Source organism: Hyaena hyaena, unplaced genomic scaffold (assembly GCF_003009895.1).
Source record: "Hyaena hyaena isolate Hyena2069 unplaced genomic scaffold, ASM300989v1 scaffold_429, whole genome shotgun sequence".
NCBI lineage: Eukaryota > Metazoa > Chordata > Mammalia > Carnivora > Hyaenidae > Hyaena > Hyaena hyaena.
In genome coordinates this window covers 60,120-86,064 of record NW_024081060.1, presented here as the reverse complement: position 1 = coordinate 86,064, position 25,945 = coordinate 60,120, and the positions used below count along the sequence as shown (strand labels likewise).

General features: G+C 47.2%; 1 protein-coding gene across 9 annotated transcripts; it reads left to right on the top strand.

Moving 5' to 3' along the window:
- The first annotated feature begins 325 nt into the window (after positions 1–325).
- PFKFB2 (6-phosphofructo-2-kinase/fructose-2,6-biphosphatase 2) lies at positions 326–24,001 on the top strand. Of its 9 annotated transcripts, none has more exons than XR_005531831.1 (17): positions 3,149–3,233; positions 8,189–8,286; positions 8,609–8,734; positions 9,247–9,343; positions 9,773–9,839; positions 9,977–10,051; positions 10,407–10,463; positions 11,351–11,475; positions 13,152–13,359; positions 13,788–13,934; positions 15,242–15,346; positions 16,076–16,205; positions 16,949–17,011; positions 17,281–17,345; positions 17,963–18,142; positions 18,260–18,887; positions 19,112–22,491. XR_005531831.1 is itself a non-coding variant. In XM_039252672.1 (17 exons), the coding sequence occupies exons 1-16, from the start codon at positions 3,229–3,231 to the stop codon at positions 18,332–18,334; spliced, it is 1,623 nt and encodes a 540-aa protein (XP_039108603.1). In that variant the 5' UTR covers positions 3,149–3,228; the 3' UTR covers positions 18,335–18,353; positions 18,819–22,491. The 9 variants fall into 9 exon arrangements, 7 of the variants coding, with proteins under 7 accessions (XP_039108608.1, XP_039108605.1, XP_039108604.1 ...); XR_005531832.1 differs by having other exon boundaries at positions 18,247–18,353; positions 18,819–22,491; XM_039252672.1 differs by having other exon boundaries at positions 18,260–18,353; positions 18,819–22,491.
- Positions 24,002–25,945: the final 1,944 nt, after the last annotated feature.

The following is a 25,945-nucleotide window of genomic DNA, read 5'->3' as shown; positions in this document are numbered from 1 at the left end:
AAGACACGCGAACTCTCTTAAAGTGACAACTAATTCTCTGCCTCCAACCCCGCAGGAGCCAACGGATGAAGATTTATCCGTATTCGTCCAGTACAAGTGGCTTTGCTACCTGTCGAACGAGTGAGGTGCCCTTGCGTTGGCAGCATATATGCTCAAGGAAAGAGGGCGGAGGAAGGAGTTCCTGAATCGAGTACATTGGAATGTAACCTTGCCCTTAGTGAGGTCGGAAATTATTAAATTGGGGTTTCCAAACTACACCGGGAGAAATAGAGTCATAGTTCAGAACGCAAATGAATACCAAGAATGGTCAGTGAGTCAAAATACCTGTCAAAAAACAATCAGACACTCGTGACGAGGCTCGTGGCTGCAGCAAACATTGACTCATTGAGGTGAAGGGAGCCGGACGACTGGCCTGGCCACCGTGACGCTGTAACTTTGAAAACATCCATTTGCCACATCAGAAAGCGCAGTGTGAGGTCAGCATCTGGGCCTAGAACAAGTGCTACACATGGGTGGTAGCAGTTTAAGGAGGAGGAACGATGAGGACTAATGTGTCATTTGGATTCCAGTTCAGGCTCTGGGCATATAGATATGAAGACGGCTCCATTCCTGCCTTCGGTATTACAAGTGCTCTCTGTAATCAGGAGAGAGGGTGGGGTGTAAAGGGGCACATAATCGCTGAATTGCACAGCCACGTGATAATGCTAGATTATGTGACCTTTGCCAACCCTGTGTCCCTACAACCAAGGACTGTGCCTCAGAAACAAGCGTTCGATAAACACTTGATGCATAAAGACAGGGTTGTATTGGTACAGATAAGGCAGCTATAACATACTGGGAGTTATAAAAAGCTTCAAAAAGGAGGCACTAGTTGAGCTATTTTGAAGGATGAATTTTATTCCTAGGAATAAAGACCTCTCTGAATTTATCTCCTTACCAAGAGATCTATATTCCTTGTTCTTTTTCCATCCTGGATCCGAAGCAGCACGCCCTAGCCTGCGGAGAGTGGGTTTATCAACAGAATCAAGCCTCAGAAGGGCATGGGGGCAAATGTGAAAAGTTCGCTTGAAATGTACAAACTCACCTCTATAAAAACCTATACCTCCGAATAAGTTATAGGGAGGCTTTGCCTCTTTTCACTTCGGTGACCTACTATTTTTTCTGGAGCAATTTTTTTCTTTCGTTCTTCAAGACAACCAGAACAGATGGTCTAGCGTAGGAGGCAAAAAGGGGAATGAAAGCGGCGATGAGACCACTGGAGTTTGTGGAAGGTCCAGGGAAGCTCCTGGTTCAGCAATGAGAGTAGGAGAGCTGATTTTCTTAGGTCACAGTGCCTGGCCTATGGGAAGGATATACAAACATCCTACGGTGAAATCAGCTCAAGTACGGTGGCAGCTTACTTTATCAAAGCACCTCCTAAAGTTTACGTTCCAGTTTACGGATCTAAGCAAGGTCCCTCTGGAATTGAGGGAGGAAAGTGTTAATCTCGGGTTTCCCAGTCACCAAAGAGTCACATCCTCTGAAGACGTGGGCTCCGCTTACTCTCGCGAGAATATGAAAAAAAAAAAGACTTTTTTATTAGCCCCGCCCCCAGCCCTATGAGTTGCCTAGCAACGATGCAACCAACCTCCGCAGTGCGAGGAAACTTGGGAGCTAGCGATCTTTCGGCTTTACAGTTTCAACCGCCTTCAGGAGCCGACGTCAAGGATTAGGATTTGAGCCCGCCCCCTGCAGCCTGCGGGCGCCGGATTGGTCGATGCTCCTCTCCAGGTGAGGACCGACGCTAGGGTGGAGGTGCCAGACCGGGGCACGTGATTCGCCGGCTACCGAGGTCCCGGGACCCGGGCCACACTCTCCCGGCTCGCGTCCGCAGCGTAGCAGGGAAAGTGCCGGGGCCAGTGCCGGGAGGGAGCTTAGGAGGGCTCATAGGGTGAGCGACAACTGTACAGCGCCCGTGAGGGCCTGGGCGTGCGGGAGGAGGGGGGCTGCGTACACCCGGATGAGGTGCCGGACGGTGCTGCCTTCCCGTTTCGGGGAAGTGCTGGCACTGCTGAAAGTGCGGACGTTCAGGGACCGGGAGGCGCGGCTTGTGTTGGGGTTGGAGGATCTGTGTGGTCGGTGGAAGAGCAGTGCAAGGTCCTCGAAGCAACAGGACTTTCGGTCCTCACGAGCCCCTTGTCAGGGAGTGGGGGCGTGAGTACGAGGCTATCCCACCCCAGTTAGAGTTTTATTCAGCAGGTGACCTTGGGGAAGTCATTTATCACCTCTTTACGCCCCCGTGTTCCTTATATAGACTGCGTCCCGAGGGATGGATGGGAAGAGGGTGTGGAGCAAGGGCTTGGCGAATGGGAACACCGGAGGAGAAATGGTGACGTGCTAGGGTTGTCTCGGGGTCCAGTTAGTTTTCTTTAAGGGAACATGTTTGAGATTTCCCCACTTCTCCCATTTTTTTCAGGGCTGAATCCTGCCATTGGACTGCAGTGAATTTATGATAATGAACTGGATCTATTTGCAAGCCACCTCACCCCCAACATCTGTCACTACTCCCCCTAGATTTTTTTTTTAATGTTTATTTATTTTTGACGGGGGGGGGGGGGACACCGGATCTGAATCAGGCTCCGGGATCTGAGCTGTCGGCACAGAGCCCTAGGCAGGACTTGAACTCACCAACTGTGAGATCCTGACCTGAGCCCAAGTGGGTCACTTAACCAACTGAGCCACCCAGGCGCCCCTACTTTCCAGATTCTTAGAATCTGAGGTCAGGAAGAAACTTGGATAAGCCACTGACTGATTAAACTTTTTCAACCTGTAAAATGGAGGAAAGAAACAATGGTGGGAAAATATGCCTTATTGAAGGCTTATTAGAAGGATTGAATTTATGTGAATGTAAACCCCTAAGTCAGCATTTAACATGGAAGGTTCTAGTGCAACTGAGTTTACAAATGAGGAAACAGGGCTAGGAAGGACTTCTCCAAAGCTGTGTAGCTATTAACTGGGAGCAAGAGGTTCTGGAGTTGACTCTTGGCCCAGAGTTCTTTCACATATGCTGCCCCTGTGTTCTTCACTGAGGGTTTTGAGCGATGTCTCCTTCCTTCCCTTCCTTACATTCCTTTTGTCCCTTCCAGACATCTGAGGAGCTGCCATGTCCGGGAATTTTGCATCTTCCTCAGAGCAGAACAACAACAGCTATGAAACCAAAACCGCCAGTCTTCGAATGTCAGAGAAGAAATGTTGTGAGTTTGGGGAAGGAGGAGGGGCTGCTCCCTCCCAGGATCTTATCTTGGGAATATAGTTGTAATCCTGGACTTTAATGCTAGGTAGGAGTGAGAGAGAATTCTTTGACATGGGAATTTAAAACCAAGTCTACAAGGGGGAATTTCTTGTCTGAAACAAGTAGACCCAGTGAAATATCTGTCACAGGGGCTAGACTGCTGGTATTTCTCCACATTTTATTACCGCTTTCTTTAACTGCCTCCTGGGGCGAGGAGGATCTGCACACTTGATTGATGTTGAAAGTTACACAGGCAAGGCCGGGTGGCAGGTGCAGGGATTACTTAGGGCTGATTCTGTTAACAGTTTCCCTTTATTTTGGGGGCTAAGGTTTGTGAGGATGCCACTCGCTGCAGATTGCAGGCTAGAGCCAGTGGTAGTTCATTTTGACTGGTCCTAGGGGAGTCAGCCCTGACATCTGGCTTCTCACTATGACTCGGGCACCCTGCTTTCCCACAGGGTTAGCCTTTGCACTTTGCAAACTATGTTTCACTCCTCTGGGGACAGGTGTTGCCGGAGTGTTTCCATGCTAGTTGTTTAGACAGACAACAGGTGGGTTTGCAGAGAAACAAAGCATCATTTCTTCTCCCCATGCATCTGCATTCCTAACCATCATCGTAGACTCAGTGGTCCAAAAGGTCCCAGGCATCTGGCCCCTCCAGGTTCCGGGGAACCTCAAGGAATGCTAACCCTTGCCTTTGCTTCCAGATGCCCCTTTCCTTTGGAGCCCTGCCAGTCAGTTCTCACTTCATTGGTTATATAAGTCAGCAGGTGGAAATAACAGCCAACCAGCCTGAGACCTGGAATCATCCCATGGTCAAAGCTTTCCCCCAAGTCTCGGCCTCGATGTCATGTCCTTGTCAGTCTCATGATTAAGGATGATGATCTCTTTTCGTCTAGCACTGCTGAAGCTTGGTGGGGGTTGTCCTGCCACAGAGGCAGCTTGTTTGGATGTGACTCTGGGGTTGGCACATCTCTACGATTAGGGTCTCCATTCTCTGCCAGAGCAGGAAGCCTGGTACTGAGGGCAAATAACCCATGGGAGATAACTCATATAGTTTGAGTGCATCCCTTGGGGTCAGACTGCCTGGGTTTGAATCCTGGTTTTACAGCTGTGTGTCCTTGAACATGATGCTTATCCTCTCTGTGCCTTAGTTTGCTTATTTATAAAATATGAATAATATCTCCTCCTACATACCCCTTGACATTGAAAGCTGTTTCAATGCTGAAATTGCTGAAATTCAATGCTGAATGTTGTGTGAGTTCAATGAGTATATATAAGATAGTAGTTACAAGAGTGTTTCTATAGCTGAAGTATGTTAGTTTTCACTGGTGACTACTTTCATTGCATATAAGTTGAAAATGCTGTGCTGGGAGCTGTCTATCTGAAAGAGCCCTGTGAAGAATTAGATTTTCAGTAAAGAATGCTTTCTCCTCTTGCCTGACAATACCGTAACCCGGATTTGGGGGTGTGGGATGCACATCTTAAAGAGAGGTGCACACGTGTTGTTTGGACACGTGATCCAGAAGCGTACAAGAGCTGGTGGGGGCTTGGGCTGCACAGTGCCTGGTGTCAGCCTTCTGGCTCGGCTTTTTTCTCCACAGAAACCTGCTACCTGCCTTTCCAGCTCTTCTGCAGTTTTTCTGCCTTCAGGGCTCTCGATAGTCAAGGAGGCAGTGTTCCCAGGTCTCTTTTCTATCCTCTAGACTCTAATTCCTGCTCTGGGCTCTGCTTTCTCCTTTCCAAGCTCCACCTTCTTCTCCCCCAATGGAAACATCTGGGCTGTCCTGATGCTGCCATCATTCATTTGCCCCCTTTTTCTTCTCCTCTTGTGGGTTGGACTGGGAGACAGCTGCAGCCGTAGTCAAAGGGGAAACACACATGACGATTTGTGTTAAGTTTATTTCCTTTTCTTCTGTTACTTGCCTGTGTCTGGGAGCAGGTCTCCCCTCCTGCTTAGTGCCTGCACCCTGCAGTTGCTCTGTTAATAGGTCAGGCCTATCCCCTTGCTGCCAATTACACCTGTGTTGGCTGGCTCGCTCGGGGATGTGCCTGAGCTGGGGGACTGGAGAGTGACTTTAGGGAGCCACTGCCTCCAAAGGAGCATTGTCCTGGAACTTCAGCGGCTCAGGGATGGGGACAACAGGCGGTTGCTGGCTGAGGTGCCTTTAAGGTGCTCAGATGACTGGTTTCAGGGCATCTTAAAGGCACCTCAGGAATGAGGCTGGTTGGGGATAGGGATGAGTGTGTATGTACATGCTTTTCTTTGTTTCTTTCATTCTTTGATATTTTGAGTAGGTCTGGAACAGACCAGTTTCCTTGTGTACCTTTCCCCGATTACAAAAGCAATACTTGTTCATGAAAAATTCAAACAAAACAGAAAGTGCAAAGTAAGAAGTCTCAGGTCTCTCCTGTCCCTGTTGAGTTTGGTTCTTTCTGATATCTTCTGGGGTATCCTGTTAATGAAAATAACATTATTCCATTCTTCTGCTGTTTTCCTTTTACTTTTTATTTTTTAACCTACTGTATCATGGAGGGTCTTTGTGTGTGTGTGTGTGTGTGTTTTCATATATCCACATTTACCTCTTTCTGCATAGTAATACTTGCCGCATTATCTAGACGTGCCAGCCTCCTCCTGCGGCTCACTTGTGCTGTTTCCAGTTTTCCATTATCACAGACAGCGCTGCAGGGAGCATGCTTGCAAGTACACTTTGCCTGTCTGCACTAGCAACTTTTCCTGCAGAAATCATAGGAGGAAAGATAAGACCCATTTGAAATGTTGGTCAGCATTACTGATTTATTCTCCTAAAAACTTCCGTATTGTTAACTATTTTTAATATTTCAAAGTGCATGAGTGGAAACTGGGTATTATCAACTATAGCTGCACTGATTGACTAAAACATTAACTTTCTCAGTGTTTGGGGCAGAACTTGGCTATTTCATGCCTGTCAGCAGGAGATAATTAGTGGTTTTATGACTTTTCATGAGTTAAAAAAGGATATTACTAATGAAACACATTTTAACAGGCTGCATATTCATAAATATTGGGTATATTTAGAAGATATACTGGAAGAAGACCTTGTTCATGAAAAGGGTGGGAACCACTGACCTTCCCCCACTGAACCACCAGCTCTCTCCAGTGACCTTGGAGACCACTCTTAGGATTAGATAAGAGAGCATAGTCATGCATATCACATGGTTCCCGTCACCAGGTGCTGACAAGAGCTTGTGGCTGGAATTGACGGGGCAGTCATGAAACCAAGAGTCCGGTCAGAGCCCTGACCTTGACTTTCTACTGTGGAACTGTGGGCCAAGCTCTTCACTTCCCTGGGTCTGAGTGTTTCTGTTTGTAGGAGGGAGGTTTCAAGCCCTCCATTCCTCTGTGTACATGAGGGAGAATAAATTAAGGGGTGTGAGGGTGACTCAGTCTGTTAAGGATCTGGCTCTTAATTTCGGCTCAGATCATAATCTCACGGTTCACGGGTTTGAGCCCCGCATTGGGCTCCACGCTGATGGTGCAGAGCCTGCTTGGGATTCTGTCTCCCTCTCTCTCTGCCCCTCCCCTGCTCTCTTTCTATCACGCTCTCTCAAAATAAATAAATAAACATTAGAAAACAATTTTAAAAAACATTGAGAAAGCAAGTTAAACCTATGTAAATAGGATAGAAGAGAATTTCAGCATTGAAACAGCTTTCCATTGTATGTCAAGGGGTATGTTTCATTGTCTCTGAAATTAATCAGCTTGAACTGTCTACTCTTCAAATTAAGGTGTAGTGGCTTTGTTTTGCAAACGGCAGGACAGAACATTCTTAATTTTGTCTATGTGGCAATCTGACATAGGACGTGTGGCTTAGTTTTGTAAACCAAGAAGTTCTGGAAAATGAGACGCCCAGAGGTAGGAAGCGTGGTGCCTAGGAGAGTCTTTCGAGACCCCTGTTTTCTTTTGGTCATAGCTTTCTCTGACCAGTTAGGTAAACATGCAGCAGCTGGTCCCCTGTTTAGCTTCAGAGCAGCTCCCAAGTATCCGTTCATGTTCATTTAGGGAGGGAAAGAGGACCTTAGGGGGAAGCACCTAATGGGCTGGAAGTTGTGGACAAAGCAGGCCCAGAAGTGCAGGTAATGAGGCAGATCATGGGGAGTTGAGAAGAGCATGGCGCTGAGCTGGAGAAAGTGAAGACTCAGTAGAAATTTACTGCTGCTCCCAGGCGGACCTGTCAGGGGGTCAGAGATGGGGGATTCACATCAGCTGAGTCTGCAGGGTGGTGTTTTTGCCTGGTTTTGTGCTCCCTATTTGTACAGAGATGAAAATAATTTGTGTTGCTCATTACCTACCTTGGAGGAGCCCCTGCCCAAGCCGAGGCATTTTCCATGTACACAGGGGAAAAGGGCTAGAGGCCAAGTCCTCTGACCCCGCATCTGGGCGTCCACTCTTCCCTCACCACTTGGGCCACTCTTTGATTTCTGGGTACTTCTTGCCAAACCCCCTAAGGAAACTCTTCCTTGCACAGTCTTCCTCTATCCGGGCCCATCTGCCCACTTCTCCCCTGAGGTCTATTGAAAATGACTTTCCTATGCAAGTAGCCCAGTTTCACTGAATTGTGTCATAGTCTTACAGGGCCACCTTGCCCCAGCACAGAGAAGCCACAGTGATCTGCAGGGTACCTTCTAGAAAGTAGTGCCGGGAAGTGGAGAGTGGAGGTGATTCTTTTCCTTTCCCAGCCCTGGGCAGGGCCTCCCCTCACAGGACCCTGTGGAGTCCAAGTCCTACATGACCTCAGTTTGGGTCCTGGCCCAGGAGAGTGGCTGGCTGCAGTGCAGGCGGGGCAGTGAGGGGGGGGGAGGGGGAGACAGAGAGAGAGAGCCAGCCCCTGTGAGCAAGCTGTCCAGGAAGCTCAAGCTCTGTTGGGTGTGTTCTAGGAACCAGCCCAGCTCTGCACTGGAGAATCTCCAGACACAAGGCGTGTCTCTATGGCCGTATCAACCCTGGGTTACCAGACATGATTGTGTTAAGAAAGGTGCCATGGTTCTCATCTTCCTAATCCTCACCACTTTTTCCTCCCTTTCCACCTTAGATGCCTCTGTGGAGACTTTGCATGTGTGGGGAGGACATGTCTTGGTTTGGGTACTTGGTTTGGGTTGATGTCTTGGACATCAACATGACCTTTTAGTTCTCTTTTAGGAGGTTGAACTGATACCTCCTCAGTTTGCCTTCCCACTCTTCCCTTGGCTTTACTGAGGCTTATAAAGATTAAGAGGTTAGGGCTATGAAGTACCTAGCCCAGTGCATGAACCTTACTCAGCCCCTAGCCATTCAGTTCTGTTCTCCTTCCACTCTAGCGTGGGCATCTTACATGACCAACTCCCCAACTCTCATCGTTATGATCGGCCTGCCAGCCCGGGGCAAAACCTATGTGTCCAAGAAACTCACACGCTACCTCAACTGGATTGGAGTGCCCACCAAAGGTAGGTGCAGGTCATCCATTCCTTGGGAAGGGAAATGATCAGTTCTTAGGCCTCCCAGGCCTCTGGGAGATTTATTCTCCTTGGCATCAAGTTGCAGGGTGCTCCTAGCAGAAATAGTGGCTGCTTCCTGATTTACTGGATTTATTCCCTGTTTACAGACTTGTTTCCTTTTGGCCTGGGTGGATTGACCTAGTTTTAAGGGAATGCCTTTGATAGTATAGGGCTTTACATTTTCAAAGCCCTTCCATATTTATCATCCTGTCTAATCCTAGCAATACTCCTGTGGAATAGCCAAAGTGATGGAGGAAATTGAAACTCAGACAGTTTAAGACTTGTTCAAGGTCTAGTAAGTCTGAACTTGAATCTAAATTGACTCTTAATCTGGGTATTGTTCCCAACATACCATGGTGCTTTTTTCATTTCCTTGGCCATTCTGACAGTAGACCAAGAAGTCCCCTTTGGTGGGACCATTGTGTTGTTTCACTGCTGAAGGCTGTTGGTGTCATCTGCAGTGTTTAATCTTGGTGTATATCGGCGTGAAGCAGTCAAGTCCTATAAGTCCTATGACTTCTTCCGGCACGACAATGAGGAGGCCATGAAGATCCGCAAGTGAGTCCTCTTAGATCTGACCTCCCAGCCAGCTCTTTCTCTGCCATCGCAAGACTAGATGTGACAGGGCTCGGTTTGCATGTCAGTAAATATCTTGTGGGGGTTTTAACTGGAAGTTGTTTGGGGGACGGGTCACGTTGCGTTTGGGTAGGTAGAAGAACAGGCTCAGGGAGATGCATGTATGTTTGTAGGGGAAGCCTACAGAGGGATACTTGGTATGCATGGGGCAGAGGAAGGAGAAAAGTGTAGGATAGTGTAAAACCTTCAGTGGGGAAGTTGGAAAGTCTAGTTAGGGAAAAATTTTGACCACTAGGAAGACTGAGCGGGAAGGGATGTGACTCCTATAGCAACCGAGTCGTTCATGTTTCTGGACTGGGCTTGGGCTTGGTCTGGTGCTGCTCTCACTGATGTCCTCTGTTCTCACGGCAGACAGTGCGCTCTGGTGGCGTTGCAAGATGTGAAGGTGTATCTTACTGAGGAAAGTGGGCAGATCGCGGTGAGCCTTCCCTGCCTCTTCCCCAGCTTGCTCTCCACCCTTTCAGCAGCGTGACTGCACGGCCTTCCATTGGGTCTGCCTTGGTGGGATTCCCATTCTCTCTTCCCACTCATCTACTTTGTGGCCTCTCTTCCCAGGTGTTTGATGCCACCAACACCACTAGGGAGAGGAGGGACATGATCTTGAACTTTGCCAAGGAGAATTCCTTCAAGGTAGGAATCTGACTTTCTGCTGCGATGAGTGGAGGTGGGGAGTCAGGAGGGACATGCGGATCTCTTTGACTCTGGTGTATAAGGACGTGGTTGGCTTTTCCTTTTCTTTTCTTGGGGAATAGCCCCAATTCTTGAGTGTTTTCTTTCAGGTCCTTTCTCAGCCCCTTAGCTTGTATGTCTGAGACCCTGGGGAGGTGGTAAGAGCTATTTTTAAATGAAGAGGACTTGAAGGCTGCTCTCATGGAAGAAAATCCCGGAGGATGCGGTGACTGGGGTGGGGCAGGTGTGAGCACATGCTGTTAATTAACAGCTTGGCCATTTCTGACTCATTTATCACAGCCTTCTCTCCCGGCAGGTATTCTTTGTGGAATCTGTCTGTGATGATCCTGATGTCATTGCTGCCAACATCCTGGTGGGTGACACCCCTGCATACCACCTCCTCTCTATCCTTTCTGCCATGTGTTAAGTGTGTGTTGATGGCTGAGGGGGGAGAGTCAACTGGGTAGTGAAGGAAAGAAATAGACATGTTTAACAGTACAAGGTGATCATTTTGATCTGCCAGAGCACTTCCACACTCCTCCCTTGGGAGAAGAAGCTGAGGCTCTGAGGAGTAGAGTAAGAACTGGTTATTGAATGGAAGCCAAGACTTAGATGGTGGGAGTTTTGGCCCTGTGTTCTGGGTGTTAGCTGGATGCCGAGACCTCAGTATATTCCTAGGGTGGATCAGTCCCTTCGTTATCTGTCAGGCCCACCATATAGGAAGAAGTTCATCTGCCCACTAACTCTCTAACATTCAGGTCAGAATGCCTCATGCCCTGTCCTGTCAAAGTATAAACCAGTGCACATTTGATGGGTTGTACTGTGCTATGTAGACATGGTATCATGGTAGTGTTCTTCTAGCAATGTGGGAACTTGGGAATATCTCAGAATAAGCATCTGGTCCAAGTCAGGCCTGCATCAGATCAAACACCCTCTTGTGAGTGGTTGTATAGAGAAATTGAAGCCCATTCTGTTTTCCTGGCAGGGCACATAAAGTGATTGGGGCCCAAGAGCATTTTCAGCTGCGTGACTGCCTCAGTCCTTCAGCCAAGGGCAGGCACATGATCCTCCAGTTGTCTTTCCTTTCTTGGTTGCCAGGGTCACAGGACAGGGAGGGGGTGCTCAATGAATGGGGATTGCCAACACTCCAGTGAAAGGGACCTTCTATGAACTTCCTTCTCTTTATTTAGCATTGGCTGATTATAGGAGGGCTGTTAAGGGCAGACCTCTGACCAGGCCCTACTCTCCCTGTGATTCCAGGAGGTAAAGGTGTCGAGCCCTGACTACCCTGAAAGGAACAGGGAGAATGTGATGGAGGACTTCCTAAAAAGAATTGAGTGCTACAAAGTCACCTATCGGCCCCTTGACCCAGACAACTATGACAAGTAAGGTTTAAGGCCATGGTTTGAAGGGCCTGAGGCTGGGGTCTCATTTGGCAAAAAGAGCCTTTCTTCCTTTGTCCTCAAACTTCTGTCTGACAATCCAGACCTGTAGTGTTTACATCATTCCAGGGACACAAGGTATGGATTTGTGGCTTCTATGTAAGTCGCATCTTACACTTGAATAGTGAAGTGTCTTTTATTGCCATTCTTCCTCTCTATTCTCTGAAGCAGGATTTCTCAGTCTCAGCATTGTTGACATTTTGAGCTGGTTATTTCTTTATTAGGGCGGCAGGGGGCTGTCTTGTGCACGGTAGGATGTTTCGCAGCATCCCTGGCCTCCTCTCACGCGATATCAGTAACACTCCCAACCTGCGACAACCCAAAATGTTTTCAGACATTGCCAGATGTCCCTGGGGAACAAAGTCACCCCTGGTTGAGAACCACTGCTCTGGATCCATAGTTCTCATCTAGGGTGTTGTAGAAAACCCCTTAGAGATGTGTCATCAGTTTTTGAAAAAATTTTAAAGTTTATTGTGTGTATATATATGGTGTAATATATCAGTATATATATGTTACGTGTATCACACTAACATGTAGAAATATTCATGAAATATGACATACGTACATGCACAAATATGTGTAATGTACATATAGTGTTATGTTTTATATATAAATACACATAATACAAATGGACATAAACAAAAATTTGTAATAAACACAAATATATATATATATATATAAAACGTGTGTAGATGTGTAAATAGCACATGTGTGCATATACCTGTATGTGTATATATGCATATATACACACACACACACACGTGTGTGTGCATATATAGCATGAAAAGCCGTTAACATGCCTGGCTCACCATAAATGCAGTCAAGGCAGTTAACAGCTATGTTGACGAACACAGCCTTGCAGCCAAGCAAGTGGCGACATAAGTGTGCGTAGCCCACCATTCAGTTGTGTTAGTGGTCTGTTTAGTGTTTGGAGTCTGGCAGTTCCTTCAAGTAGATTGCCCAGAATGTTAGTATTTGGAAGTGCTCCTTAATTTAGAGGTTGAAAACCACTGTTCTAAATAGGGTATAATAGTATGTTCTTTGTAGAGGTCCTATATAGAATAACATTCTAGAACTGTGTGTGTGTGTGTGTGTTGATAGGTAGGGTTTGGGTGATTTTTATTTGCATCATTCTACCTTCTTTTTGAAAGTTTTTTCGAACGGGCATTTATCATCTTTACAATGAGAAAAATTCTCTGATGGGGCAACAGCTGTGGAAGTGCCTTTGAGAGAGGGTTGGTTCAGTTGATGCAGGAACATGTAGAGGTTTCTAAGATTCTGCTGCCTCCTGCCCTCCCCCAGCTATGCCATCCTCTGGGCAGGTCTCTGGGGCAGCAAAATTGTCACGTCACCTAGTCCAGCCCCTGAAGGAAAGCCTGGATTCTTTGTATCATACCTGTCTACACTGCATGGCACAGTATAGGTACTGAAAAAATGGTAGACTGGGTCTGAGGTGTAACCCATCTCTTACAGCTGGTTCCTTAAATGTGGGTTGGCTTTGATAGGAGAGGAGGAAGAGCTGCCTTGAGCCCAAAAGTAACTATGGGAATCCTTCCCCTTGCACCGTTATCCTCAGATTTTCATTCCCAGGGATTCTCTTTTCTCCTGCTCTGTCCCAGGGATCTGTCTTTCATCAAGGTGATAAATGTGGGCCAGCGATTTTTAGTGAACAGAGTCCAGGACTACATCCAGAGCAAGATAGTCTACTACCTCATGAATATCCACGTGCAGCCTCGCACCATTTACCTTTGCCGGCACGGAGAGAGCGAATTCAACCTCTTGGGGAAGATTGGGGGCGACTCTGGCCTCTCGGCACGGGGCAAACAGGTGAGTGGTTCGGCAACAGGCTGGATTTCCTAGGCTTAGAGTTGGAGGAAGGGCATGGCAGAGGTCACCTCTCTTATCCCCTTACTTCTTCCTAAATCCCACTGGGGCTTAGGCTATGGTTACAGATAGTCAAGCAAATGCTGAAGACATTTTCTCATCCACTGATCCTGGCTGTGCTGTAATGTTGATAACTTAGAACCACTTCTGCTCTTCATGTGATTGTCAGATATTTCTTGGGCGTGACTTATGTCCCTAGCACAGTACAGGATGCTCCATTTGAAGTTCATTTCCCCTTGGGTTTATCGTAACTGTGTAGCATGCTTTGAATTTTGACCATGGTCCTACATGTTGTCTTCTACAGGCCAAGTTAGCAATGGTGCGTGTGTGTGTGTGTATATCTCCCTTTAAAATTTTATCTCAAACCCCAGTTTGCCCAGGCTCTAAGGAAGTTTCTGGGGGAACAGGAGATAACAGACCTCAAAGTGTGGACAAGCCAGCTGAAGAGGACTATCCAGACTGCTGAGTCCCTGGGTGTAACATATGAGCAGTGGAAGATTCTGAACGAGATTGATGCTGTGAGTAAGAGATGCGGATGGCTGCGAAGTCAGTGAGAGCCTCTGATTCAGGCAGGAATTCTCAGAAGTCACGATACGGGCAGCTTTATCTAGAAAACCAGAACTACAGGGTAGCAGTAGTTGGGGAGGAGGTGGGAACAATTCCACCCCCAGCCAGGACTGCCTGCCTGCTTGAGCTCTGTGCTGGTGATGGGCCCAAACCCAGCCGCTCTCGTACCTGCAGAAAGGGAGGTTCCATTTTGTTCCTTTGCATATTTTTCTCCTGGGAAAGAGAAATAGCTAACAACTCACTTCTTTCATTTCTGGTTAGATCATTTGGTCAAATATTCTGGAAAAGTCCTTTCCAAATTTTTCTTGGCTTTTTCTGTTCTTGAGCACAAAAGTAGGCCTTCCTTTCCTTCCTTTCTTCCTTCCCTCCTTTTTTCCCTCCCTCCCTTCCTTCCTCCCTTCCTTCCTTCCTTCCTTCCTTCCTTCCATTCTCTCTCTCTCTCCCTTCCCTTCCCTTCTCTTTCTTTCCTTCCTTCCTCCCTTTCTCCCATTATTATTATTATTTTTAAATTTTCCATCCAAGTTAATTAACATATAGTGTAAAAATGATTTCAGGAGTAGAATTTAGTGACTTATCACTTACATATAACACCCAGTGCTCATCACAAGTGCCCTCCCTAATGCTCCTCACTCATTTAGTCCATCCCTCCCACCCAACTCCCCTCCAGAAACCCTCAGTTTGTTCTCTGTATGTAAGAGTCTTTTATGGTTTGTCTCTCTTTCTCTCTGTTTTTATTTTTTCTTTCCCTTCCCCAATGTTAATCTGTTTATCTGTTCCACATATGAGTGAAGTCATATTATACCTGTCTTTCTCTAACTGCCTGATTTCACTCAGCATAATACACTCTAGTTCCATCTGTGTGGTTGCACATGGCAAGATTTCATTCTTATTCATCAAGAAGGAGACCTTTCTTTTTCACTTCTTCCTTTCTACCTTTTTTATGCCTTCTACAAGAATTCTCTGGTCCCTTCAGAGTCCTCTCCTTCCGTTTCCTGTCCCTTGTAGCCTACTGGCTTGTCTTGACCTTTGACTCCTGCGAAGTAGTTGGAGTAAGTGGCAACTTTAGCAGCCCCGTCCTGTCTGTAGCAGCCCTCCCCGCGCCAGCCTCAGGCACCCTGGCTGGTCAGTGGCAGTGCGGGCAAGCCCTTGGCGTGGTGCCTGGCACGTAGTGAGAGCTGGGGGTCTTCGGCGTTGCCCCCCTTGTGTGGGTGGCTGCGTTGGCCAGTCTGCCTCCTCCAGACGGCGTGGCTCCCCGCAGGGCGTGTGCGAGGAGATGACCTACAAGGAGATTGAGAAGCAGTACCCAGAGGAGTTTGCGCTTCGAGACCAAGAGAAATACCTGTATCGATACCCTGGCGGGGAGGTGAGATTCCCCTCACATGGGGCAGCCGCCCAGCGCTCTGTGGGGGGTTCAGCTTTAACTTGGGGGAAAGGTTGAATGTGATGTGGAGGGTCTAGAAAGGGTGGTCAAGGCATCGTGTCGTTTTTTTCCTTCTGCCTTTGGGTCACACTGTGTTTAATTCAGCTCAGACAGTTGAATGTCTCATTAAGATCTCCAGGGCAAAAGGTGACAGGATGTCTTCTGTGTTGAGTAACTGCAGAATCAACATCATCTTTTTTACATCTGTTTTTCGTACCACCCCCTCTGACCCACCCCCACCCAAGCAACTATGGGCCCCAAGTAAATATATGGGGCAGGAATGATTCCCCTGTCATTGGACGTGTTTGTGGCCATTCCCTGGCTTGGGTGGTCTTATAGTCTGGAGATGTGTGAGGCACCGGCAGAGGTCCGATGCCCCCCTCGGAGATTCATTCTCCTTGCCTCACATGCTGCGGGAGGAAAAAATAACACAGGCTGAATTCAGATTTCCTCTTTTGACCAGTAGTTTTCTCGGTCTGAATGTTGCTCTTGAGTATTCTCAAGAGATCCCAGGGCTGGGGGGAGTTAGCAGGCGACATGAAGTCGCCGAACCTCCAGGAGGAACGCCAGCTGAGGAAGACGGAGAAGTGGCCCCTTGACTCTGGACCCGGCCACCAACCTGGCTGCCGGCCTGTGGCTGGCCTCCTACCAGTCTCCCCACTTCCTCCACAGTCGTACCAGGACCTGGTGCAGCGGCTGGAGCCTGTCATCATGGAGCTGGAGCGTCAGGGCAACGTCCTCGTCATCTCCCACCAGGCTGTCATGCGCTGCCTCCTGGCCTACTTCTTGGATAAGGGTGCAGGTGACATTTGCAAGAAGGGCCAGGGGACACATTCATGGGGAGGGGGTCAGACTTGTGGGGGCACCAGGATCCTAGGCAACTGGACCTTCCCCTCTTCCACTCTTAATTAGAGTGCATTCTTTAGGCAGCTGTATGGGGTTCCCAGCACCCACTGGGCCAACTACTGGCTGAACTTACTCCCTTGGTACAAAAGCCCCCAGTGGAGAGTGGCCTCCGCTGGGGTTCATTGATCCTGCTTGGCTCAAAAGCCAGCGTCAAGCTGACACTCCTGGCAGAATTGAGATGTTCAGTGGTCAGACATTCCTGGCTTGTTATTTGGCTACAAGGAGGGTGGTGTCTTGAAATCATCTTCATTCTTTGGCTTCAGCGTAGGACAGTTTCTGGGTAGAGCCATAAGGAAATTGCTGGCTCGTCTAACCTTTCCCTTCCTGATCTACCTAAGCTGCTGGGAAGCCTGCAGGTTGGCCTCTGATGTACCCAGGTGGGCCTCCGTGTTCTCTTCCACGGGGTCCTGGCCACTGCTCTTACTCTTGTTTTGCCTGCGTGGAAGGATCCAAAGTGGACTGATTTCCTTTTTAGCCTCTCAGGAGCTTGGGCACCTTCTTTGGTGGCTGCCCTGATAATTGTCTGGGATTTAGGGGAGGGTCAGAGTAAAGAAAACTCACAGGCTTAGATTCGCCCACCAACTTGACCTTACGCCATAACACTAAGCAACTTCTCTCACCTGGTCTTTCTGCTTTCAGATGAGCTACCATACTTGAGGTGCCCTCTCCATACCATCTTCAAACTTACTCCTGTGGCCTATGGTAACTATGAGTTAAGCAGCTGGGCAGGAGGTGGGGACTGAAGAAAGTTGGGATATTTGAATTTTGTCTGGAAGTTCAGCCTCATAACCCCTGTATACTAGGGGAATCCCATCAGTGCCTTCCATTTTTAGAAGGATGGATGAATGGATGTTTGTATTTGGGGATATATACATACTTTTATGGTATGCTTCCCATACTGAAACGAAGAATTTTGCTTTGAGCTTTTTATTTTTTCCTGAAAGCCTGTTCTCTTTCCTCTGTTTTCTCAGGATGCAAAGTAGAAACCATTAAGCTCAATGTGGAGGCTGTGAACACTCACCGTGACAAGCCAACCGTAAGTATTTTTTCACAGATGGACAGACATGCAGCCTCCCTGCCACCTTGAGTCTTTGAACCTTTGACATCACGAGCCTAGTTTTGTTTATGCACAAAAGGAAAACACATCCAGAACTCCATGTCCTGGTAGCCTACTTCCTTCCAAAAGGAAGAGATACTGGAATTATTATTTTTAAAAATTAGTACCTCTTTCATGAGTCTTCACCTTGAACGGTAGCTCCTGGAAATCCAGTTAAATATGGAAAGTGTTTGGCTGAAGTGAGATACAAATGGTTTCACCCAGGGAATGTTCCCTTTAGAAAATAGCATCTAGGGGAGCCTGTACGCTGGGGTTAAGAGGAGTACATCCGTTCCTTGGTCTGTGTGATCTTAAATAAGCCCCTTCCTTTTGCGGGTCCTCTTTCTTCCTATGGAGTGTGATGCCCAAGGACCTTTAGCTACAACCCTTTAGCTTCCAGGGGCTGGGGAACAAGGCCATGGCCCACGTCTTACGAGAGGCTCTGTCTGCAGAGGAGCAAGAGTGGAGGAAACTTTTGGTTACGAGCATTGTTTAACCTTGATGAGTAGCTTTTGGCTTGGCTTTCATTTGTATGGTGTCCCTCCATTTCCAATCAGAACAACTTCCCCAAGAACCAAACCCCTGTAAGGATGAGAAGGAACAGCTTTACGCCTCTGTCCAGTTCGAATACAATAAGGCGTCCAAGAAATTACAGTGTTGGGAGCCGGCCCCTCAAGCCCCTCAGCCCTCTCCGTGCCCTGGACATGCAAGAAGGGGCCGACCAGCCGAAGACCCAAGTCAGCATTCCGGTGGTGTAACCCTGTGTCCCCCCACCCTACCCCCACCCCGGCTTGGCCTCCTGCCCTTGTCAATAATCACCAAGGAGTCATTTAACTTCTAGCCCCCACCCCTAGCAACACACCGTGGATCTCAACAGAGGACATGAGCTCATGTGTTTCCAGACCAGTCTTAGCTGTTCTCCAGTATGAAGCATCTCTCCGCCCAGGGGCAAGTTGACCAGTGGCTGTTGCGGGACATTTCCTCAGTTGGGATGGTCTGGAGGAGGAGGAAAAGGGATACACTCCCCTGGGTGCTTAGCGTAGCTGGCTCTGAGGTTAAGTATGCCCCATAGACTTGGTTTTTGTCCTGGGTGTCTAAACCCACTAATGTCCTTGTGTTGGTAAAGTGGGGGGCAGGGCAGAGGGCGGACACAGAAGCCCATTTTTCCTTCACTTCCATTTCTTCAAGGTGTGCTCTACTCACAGTCCTTACTTGCCTGCTTTGTTCCCCCTCCCTCATCTTCCCTTTGGATTTTCCGGTGTGATGCACGGCATTGTCATCGGTGTTTGTCGAGGTGGGAAGGGTGGTTGACAAGAGAGAAGTCAAGGCTCTGTTGACGCTCTCTGCAGGGGCCTTCAGTGGATCTGGACTCCAGGAGCATGATTTTTCCCCCCTCTCCTTTCCTCAAGCCAGGTCGTGAAAGGGTCAGCCCCGGCCTCAGAACATCCCACAGGTGCTCTGGAGCCTACAGGTGGACATAGAGTGAGAGCTCGCGCCTCGGTTCACGAGACCCAGTGTGAAGCGTGCGGTGCCCTGGGGGAGTGGGCTCTGAGCTTGCGGGAAGTATCTGGATGGGTAATTTTCCCTTCAGGAGCCCAGGCACAGGTCCTTCGGCGGCTGTGGAGTGAGGTTCAGGCCAGGACGGCCTCTGGCTCTTGCAGAGTCCATGTAGGGCCCGCACGTCTTTTTTTTTTTTTTTTTTCCAGCGGCTCCCAGCTTTGCCAACCACAGCAGCTTTCCTGCCAAGGCCAGTGACCTCTGGGGCCATTTAGAAGGACAGAGTTAAAGAGTCACCTCTGATGGGATTGCTCAAGCGGCAGAGAAGAGTTCACTAGAGCTGCTTCTGATTTTTCCGTAATTTTCAATACACTCCCCTCTTTACGTTAAAACAAATTATGCAAGAGCAGTTGTTTTTCCTTTATTCTAAATATGGAGGAGCCTGGTAATGAATTTAATCTCCCTCGCTGGCATATTCTTTTATCTCGTCTTGGTGTCCAGAAGTCTTTGGGGACCCTGAGGGGTCTAGCTTTTCATGGTCTGGAATTGCCTATTCTCTTCTGTCATGTTATTTTCTCAGTAAGGTTAATGTTTAGAGCAAGGGATTCGTATTAGCTCCTCGGTGACCCGTGACGGTGTACTGCCCCCACAGCCCCCTCCAGTTCTGTATCTAAGGCAAGAACATGTGTGCAGTTTTTGGAGAGAGAAGTCCAGATCTCATGAGAGTTTTTTAAAAAGTGATGGAATGAGTCCACACCTTGAAGTTCCTGATTTGTCTTTTAGAGGGAACCTATTTGCCAAGGGTGGTTTTGTTAGGTGACAGGTGACCTTTTGTCATGGCTGTCACCTAGAAGCAGTCATCAGGATCCTCTGTAGAACTTTTGAAACGTAGACATGCCTGGGTCCACTTCAGCCTTAACACTAACTCAGAATCTTTGGGATTGGGGTCTAGACACGCACGTGTTGAAGTAACTTCCTGAATTTTGGTTCCTGCTGCAGGTTATAACTCCATTTTATGAAGTTGTGGGGGAGAAGTACTGGAATAGTTCCTCGGACAGGGCGTAGGCCTAAGAATTCTGAATCCCTCTTGGCTCCGAAGGGACAGTTCTTTGGAGTCAGATGTGTGAGCAGATCACAGTATTAAACGAAGTGACGGCTGTGAAGGTAGTCTGCTGTGTTCTAGAGGGTTACTCTAGGTTCTAGTCCCATCTTTAATTCTTTGTATTGAACAAGTCACCGTGTGAATAAATGTCCTTGGGTGATAGCTGGGAATTTTAAGCACTCTGGATAAAGGCACAGAGATAAAACCTGAGGAAGATAAGGGTTATCGTCACAGACAGCCTACTTGTGACCACGAGTCCTTTATTCTTACGTTCTGAGTAGGACTTCACGGCCTTTCCAAAGGCTGCTTGCCTAGATTCTGCTCCTAATTGCGTCTAACCTGCTATTCCTGTTTCGCTATTACATTCTGTGCCCATAGTGGCTTTGTGGAGCTTGGGGGTGGTGGTGGGTTTGGGGGTAGAGTACACAGAGGTAGAAGAAAGGTCTTTGCCCTGAAGAAGGTTATAATAGAGACAGGGTGTATAATTTCTACTAAACGAACATTTGTGAAAGCGTGACACATTGGGTCTGTGCGTGTCGTGACAGACTTGAAAGAGCAGATTGAGAACTAGCTTCTCTTGTCTTTTAATCCTCAAATTAGCATTTAGCTCTTATTAACTGTACTATCTTTGGTTTCTAAAGATAAAAACGTGCATCATGCTAAGGGTCCACCCTATCTTACTGTCTCAGGTTTGTTTGTTTTCCTCCCAAGAAGTTAGAGTTAGGAATACAACTTATCTGTATTCCTAGACTGAATGGACGGGTGTATCCTGGGAGGGTCTGGGTGTTCCTCTTTGCACCCCACATTTGATCTGCAGAGGCACTGGCATTTAGAAGAGACATGACATAACCTTGGAAATGGACCCACCTTACAGTCTTTCTGTGAGTAGGGGATCTAGGTTCTGGAGAAGCTCATTGGTGCTTGGGGTAGCCAAAGGATGGGGAAGAGTGTCCAATAATTGAGAGAACTATATCCGGGTTACACAGTCTTAGGCACATTCCACTGTTTGTGCTGTGTTCAGAGGCCACGTGTTTCTTCTCAAGAAATGTGATAAATTTACCCAGGTTTTCTAGTATGCATTTTGACTTGGTCATGTTTGAAAATATTTTAATTTTGACAAATATCTAACAATTGAGTCAGATAGCAGCACTGGTAACCAGATTGGGGTTGATCTCTTACTTCCCACAGAGGTGACATCAGAAGTATGTCCAGGAATTTAATTTAGATGCATAGTGTCCAGAAGACTGTATCAAGTAGTAGTATATAGATGCTGACTGACTGGCAGACGTGGGTAGAGTCTGTACGTTGACTGACTGACTGAGAGACTATGGTAGGGTCTGATTGACAGACTCTAATAGGGTCTGTGCTGACTGACTAACAGATTCCAGTAGGGTCTGTATGCTGACTGACTGACAGACTCCAATAGGGTCTATGCTGACTGACTGACAGACTCTATTGGGGTCTGTATGCTGACTGACAGCTTCTAGTAGGATCTGTATGCTGACTGACTGACAGACTCCAGTAGGGTCTGTGTGTTGACAGTCTGTCTTCTAATTGTACCAGTGAATTGTATATGCATATTATTTAATTCTGTGTCTGTTACATGTGCCCTACAAAGAAAGGAAGTAAACACTTCACGTTTTGTTTTTTTTTTTAGGGTGACATTCTGTACACTATGATTTTTAATAGACCTTTCTTTTAGAGTAGCAGCCAAATTCCCTTCATTTTGTAGCAAAAGATGAAAACATCACTTGGGTTATTATTTTGTAAACTCAGCGAAGGAAATGCCTACTCAAAGCCTGAAATTGTTACCTCTGCCTGAATTCCTTCCATCCCTTCTCCCCCTTCTAGGCAGGACCTCCCTTTCATGCCCTGTTTCTGAACCTCCTGTGTCCTCAGTTCCCCATTATGGGAGGTAGCAGTGAGTCATGCTGCTGTGTCTGGCCGGCCATGCATTGGGCTCTTACTCATAATGTAATACCTAAAAGTGCAAAGGAAATTTTGCACTTAAAAACTGATTTTAAGAGTTGCCAAAGTATTCTTTCCAGTGAGCCTTTCACTGGGGATCTAGGACCAATATTTACCAACTCGGTGTTTTTGTATCTGAACTGCTTGTGTATATATTTTTTCTTATTGTGTTGGAATAACAAAATCAACTCATTCTGGTCTGGTGATGGTTTTACTGTGGCAAAAGCAAAGGACTGATCACGAGCTGTGCCCCTTGGAGGGGGTTGGAGATGGTTGAAGGGAATGGACTGAATTGGGAACTCACGTACTAGTTATCCTACGGATTTCCTAGGCACAGCTCTGGTGAAAAAGGAATGTGAGTCCTTACCAGCGTTCTGATTTAATCTGGTGACATTGATATCAAAATATGCCACTCAGATCCACAGAAGGTGTGTATAACTATATTTAAAATGTTTTTTTTTGTGTGTGTGTTTGTGTGTGTAGAATGGGTAAATAAAATTGTTGTGTAACTTGAACCTATCAGAAGGCTTCTGGGTTTTTTGTTTTGTATTTTGGATTGTGTTCTCCATCCACTCCCCCCATCTCTAAAACTATCTCATGCTGCTCCATGATCGAGCCTCAGACAAGCCAAAGCCAGTTGGCAGTGTGACTGGAGTCCTTGGTGTGGGCGTTGCTCTCTTCCACCACCTTCTGGAAAGCATGGGAAGGACGGTATGGAACGCACATGAACTTGAGTAGGAGTTGTGTGTACTTTCTGGCGTCTATAAGAATGAAGAAAAAATTACCTTTGTCCACACTGTACCATGACTCCCATTAGCAACATGTAACTCTATTGTAAAGAAAAAATGTAGAGATCTCTTAGAATTTAGTGGGCTATTCCTTCTAAAATATGACCTGCCTATTTCTAAAGAGCTTATAGCCAATGGGATAAAATGACCTTCATCTTCTGGGCCAGGAAATACAGGCAGAATTGTGTCACCGTCTCCTGCCTCATTCCTTGTTACCCTTGCAAGGAGCAGGAGCTCATCAGACATGCAGACTCTGGGGCCCAATCACAGGCCTGCTTAGTCAGAATCTTCCTCCTCCTGGGATTAGCAAGTGATTCAGATGCACATGTACCACTCAAGAAACACTGCTCTCGGGGGAAGAATTTCTCCAGATGAACATCAAATCCCAGTCTATGGGAAGAAGTTGATTTGTGCCACAACTGATTTCAGGGCGCACTGGGATAACTAGAACTGTAGAGACCCTCGTCACCAGCCACGTTGCCCAGACTGCGGTGCCATTTTCTCGGCATGGTCTTTTGGCTGATAGCTGCCTGCGTGCTCTCCTTTTACCACAGGGCTTCCGACAGCTTGTGCCTCATATCTTGGGTTTATAGCTTACGGTCTAGGTCTGGAAGAAGTACATGGTCCGGCATGGGTACAAAGGTTGGTTTCTCAGGGAAAGAAAGCCCCTGACCGTACTGTTAGAGTTTGGCTGAGTCCCAAGGGTAAAGGGGTGTGTGCGAGCACACCAGAGTGTCCGTGCGCGTGTGCGGACGTGGGATCTGGCCTGTGGGGGAGCAGTGGAAGGCAGTGGAAGGGATTCTGCATTACTTTTTCTTGTCCCTTTGTGGTGGTGTAATGGCTTTCTCTCTTCTCCGGCTCCTAGGCAGAGACCATGCTGGCTGTGTCCCGGCGGTCTTCAACGGCGTCCCTCACACCGTGCTCCTGATGACAAGAAGTTCTGAGGCCACACTGCCCCAGGATCTACTATAAAGCTTGGGACGTCAGCTCCGCAGGGGCTTGATCAGGAAGTTGAGCGGGGATTGGACATTGGGGGCCCCCACAATGAGGCCTGGAAAAACACCACATTTCTTCCCCTCACGCCTAATGGGATTTCTGTTACACTGAGAAACTTCACTTCCCTGTGCCTCAAAACATCTAACAGCCTGAGTCCATTAGTTTTCATTACCTCTCTGCTGGGTGTGACCTCGGTTGGTCAGACTTGTCCCTTTTGGGCATTTGACTTCCTACCTGCAACTGTATTCCTGGCTGGCTGTTCTTTCCTGAAATGCAAGTGCACCTCTTTGGATTTAATTGTTTCCAAGTGAGTGGGCTGAGCCTGGCAAGCCTTTTCTGTGCTCTGAGAGCTGGTCTCTGCGCCCATTCCAGGCGAGCGGGCTAGAGTACGACATGCCTTATGCGAGCCGTCCCTTCCTTGTCATGTTGGAAACGAGACAAATTCACCAGGTGAATAGAGGGTATTTGAGAAATTTAGCCCCCGAAACATCTCTGCTGTGGTGATGGAGGAGCAGCATCAGTGAGCTACCTTTTCATTTAGAGGAGGTTTCCTCGTTCGAGGCCCCATAAGGGCAGGATCTGACTGCAAGACTCCCCAGAATGGGTACCCATCTTCCCTTTTCATAAGTAGCTACTGTATTTCCTACGTGATGCTGGGTCCCTCATAGCTGCAGAGGGATAATGTCATTCTCCGGTGGGTGAGAATGAGGGCAAGAAAGAAAAGTAGGGCTCCATTTACATTACCTGAAGAAGTAAAGAGGGTTCCTTGGGAATCCGTTCTACCAGGAGGGTTCTTGCTTCAGAACAAGTGCAGGGAGACACAACTTTCTGTGGCGTCTGTCACAATGATGTGGTGTCTACGAGAGCTGTCGCCGCGACATCAGCAATAGTCTTCTGATGCCTGCCTCTTAGCTGATTGTCACCATCGAAGTCTACTGGTCTGCTCTCTCAGGTAAAACACTGAGGGGGCAGGGGAGAACCACATCCTTGATACATCCGTCATTTGGTTTCCCTTAAAGATAAGCCAGGTAATCATTCTCTCCATCAGTGGTTGTCAAATGTACAGATATCTCTGTCAGTGTGATTTTAATCTGTCACTTACTCCAGAGGAAGGTGTGGAAGCTGTGAAGGATCTTACAAGGAAAATCCTTTTTTTTTTTTTTTAAGGAATAGTAACTTTTTAGCTTTTTAAATAATTTTTTCCCTTTCATGCAAATACCCACTTGCTGAGCAAGAGGGTAAGTAGCAAGAAAAGTAACGAAATGCAGCTTTTCCCAAATGGTTCTTTTATACTGCGGATGATACAGGGCTCTGGTCCCCAAGCTGTGATGAGCTGGGCTGCAGGCAGCTCAGCATCCAGTGACCAGGAGCTGCTTTTATACGCACAAAGCCGCCTTCAGAAAGGCTCCTGGCCCTGCTCCGTAGCAGGTGTCCTCACCCAGCTGCTCGCAGCATGCTGTACTGTGCCGAGTCTGCTCATGCGAAGCGGGTATCTTTCTGCATCTGAACACGGTGTCTGCTGATGATCAGATAATGTTCTGATTTAGTTATTTATTCATCCACGTGAGATATTTCGAAGTCCCGGTATTAGCGTTTGCATGTGTTTAACGAGAACGTAAGATAATTGGTGGTGTCAGTTTTTTGGTAGAAATTTAGGTAGTTTGAGGTTTTAAGTCTGATGTCCATCGTATTACCTTAAATTAAATTTCCAAGGCATAGGTATGTGTCTTCTGTGAAAGGATGATGACTGTTAAGACACAGAGGATTGCTTTTGAATAGGTTTTTTCTCATTGATTTTTATTTTAAGTATCAACCAAGAGACGCATTTCTCTGGAGAAAATAAAATCATGCTAAAGTATGTGAGTAATGTGTATTGCTTTGTAATAAGAAACATAATAAAAGTTATTTTTAATTTAAAGATGGATTTAATTTAATTTGGACATCACACACAAACAAGGATAACATTTGGTGCGTTACACCTAACAACGTGTCAGTACCGTGCAAAATGTTTTTGAAACTAGCTTCTTTAAAATGATTCTCAAATTACCAGACTATATATTTCCAACTAGTGTTTTAACTGGTGACTCCTGCTTTTATCAAGCTCCATTAGCCATTTTAAGATGGTATCAGGGGGACGTTATTGCCATGTATTACCCACATTCTGCAGGCTTTTTTAAACTTCTTTAAAG

Excerpts from the sequence above, each read along its gene's own strand:
- PFKFB2 (XM_039252672.1), top strand. Across the intron at positions 8,735-9,246 it reads GATTGGAGTGCCCACCAAAG|TGTTTAATCTTGGTGTATAT; the intron begins GTAGGTGCAGGT and ends TGTCATCTGCAG. Across the intron at positions 17,346-17,962 it reads CTCACCGTGACAAGCCAACC|AACAACTTCCCCAAGAACCA; the intron begins GTAAGTATTTTT and ends ATTTCCAATCAG.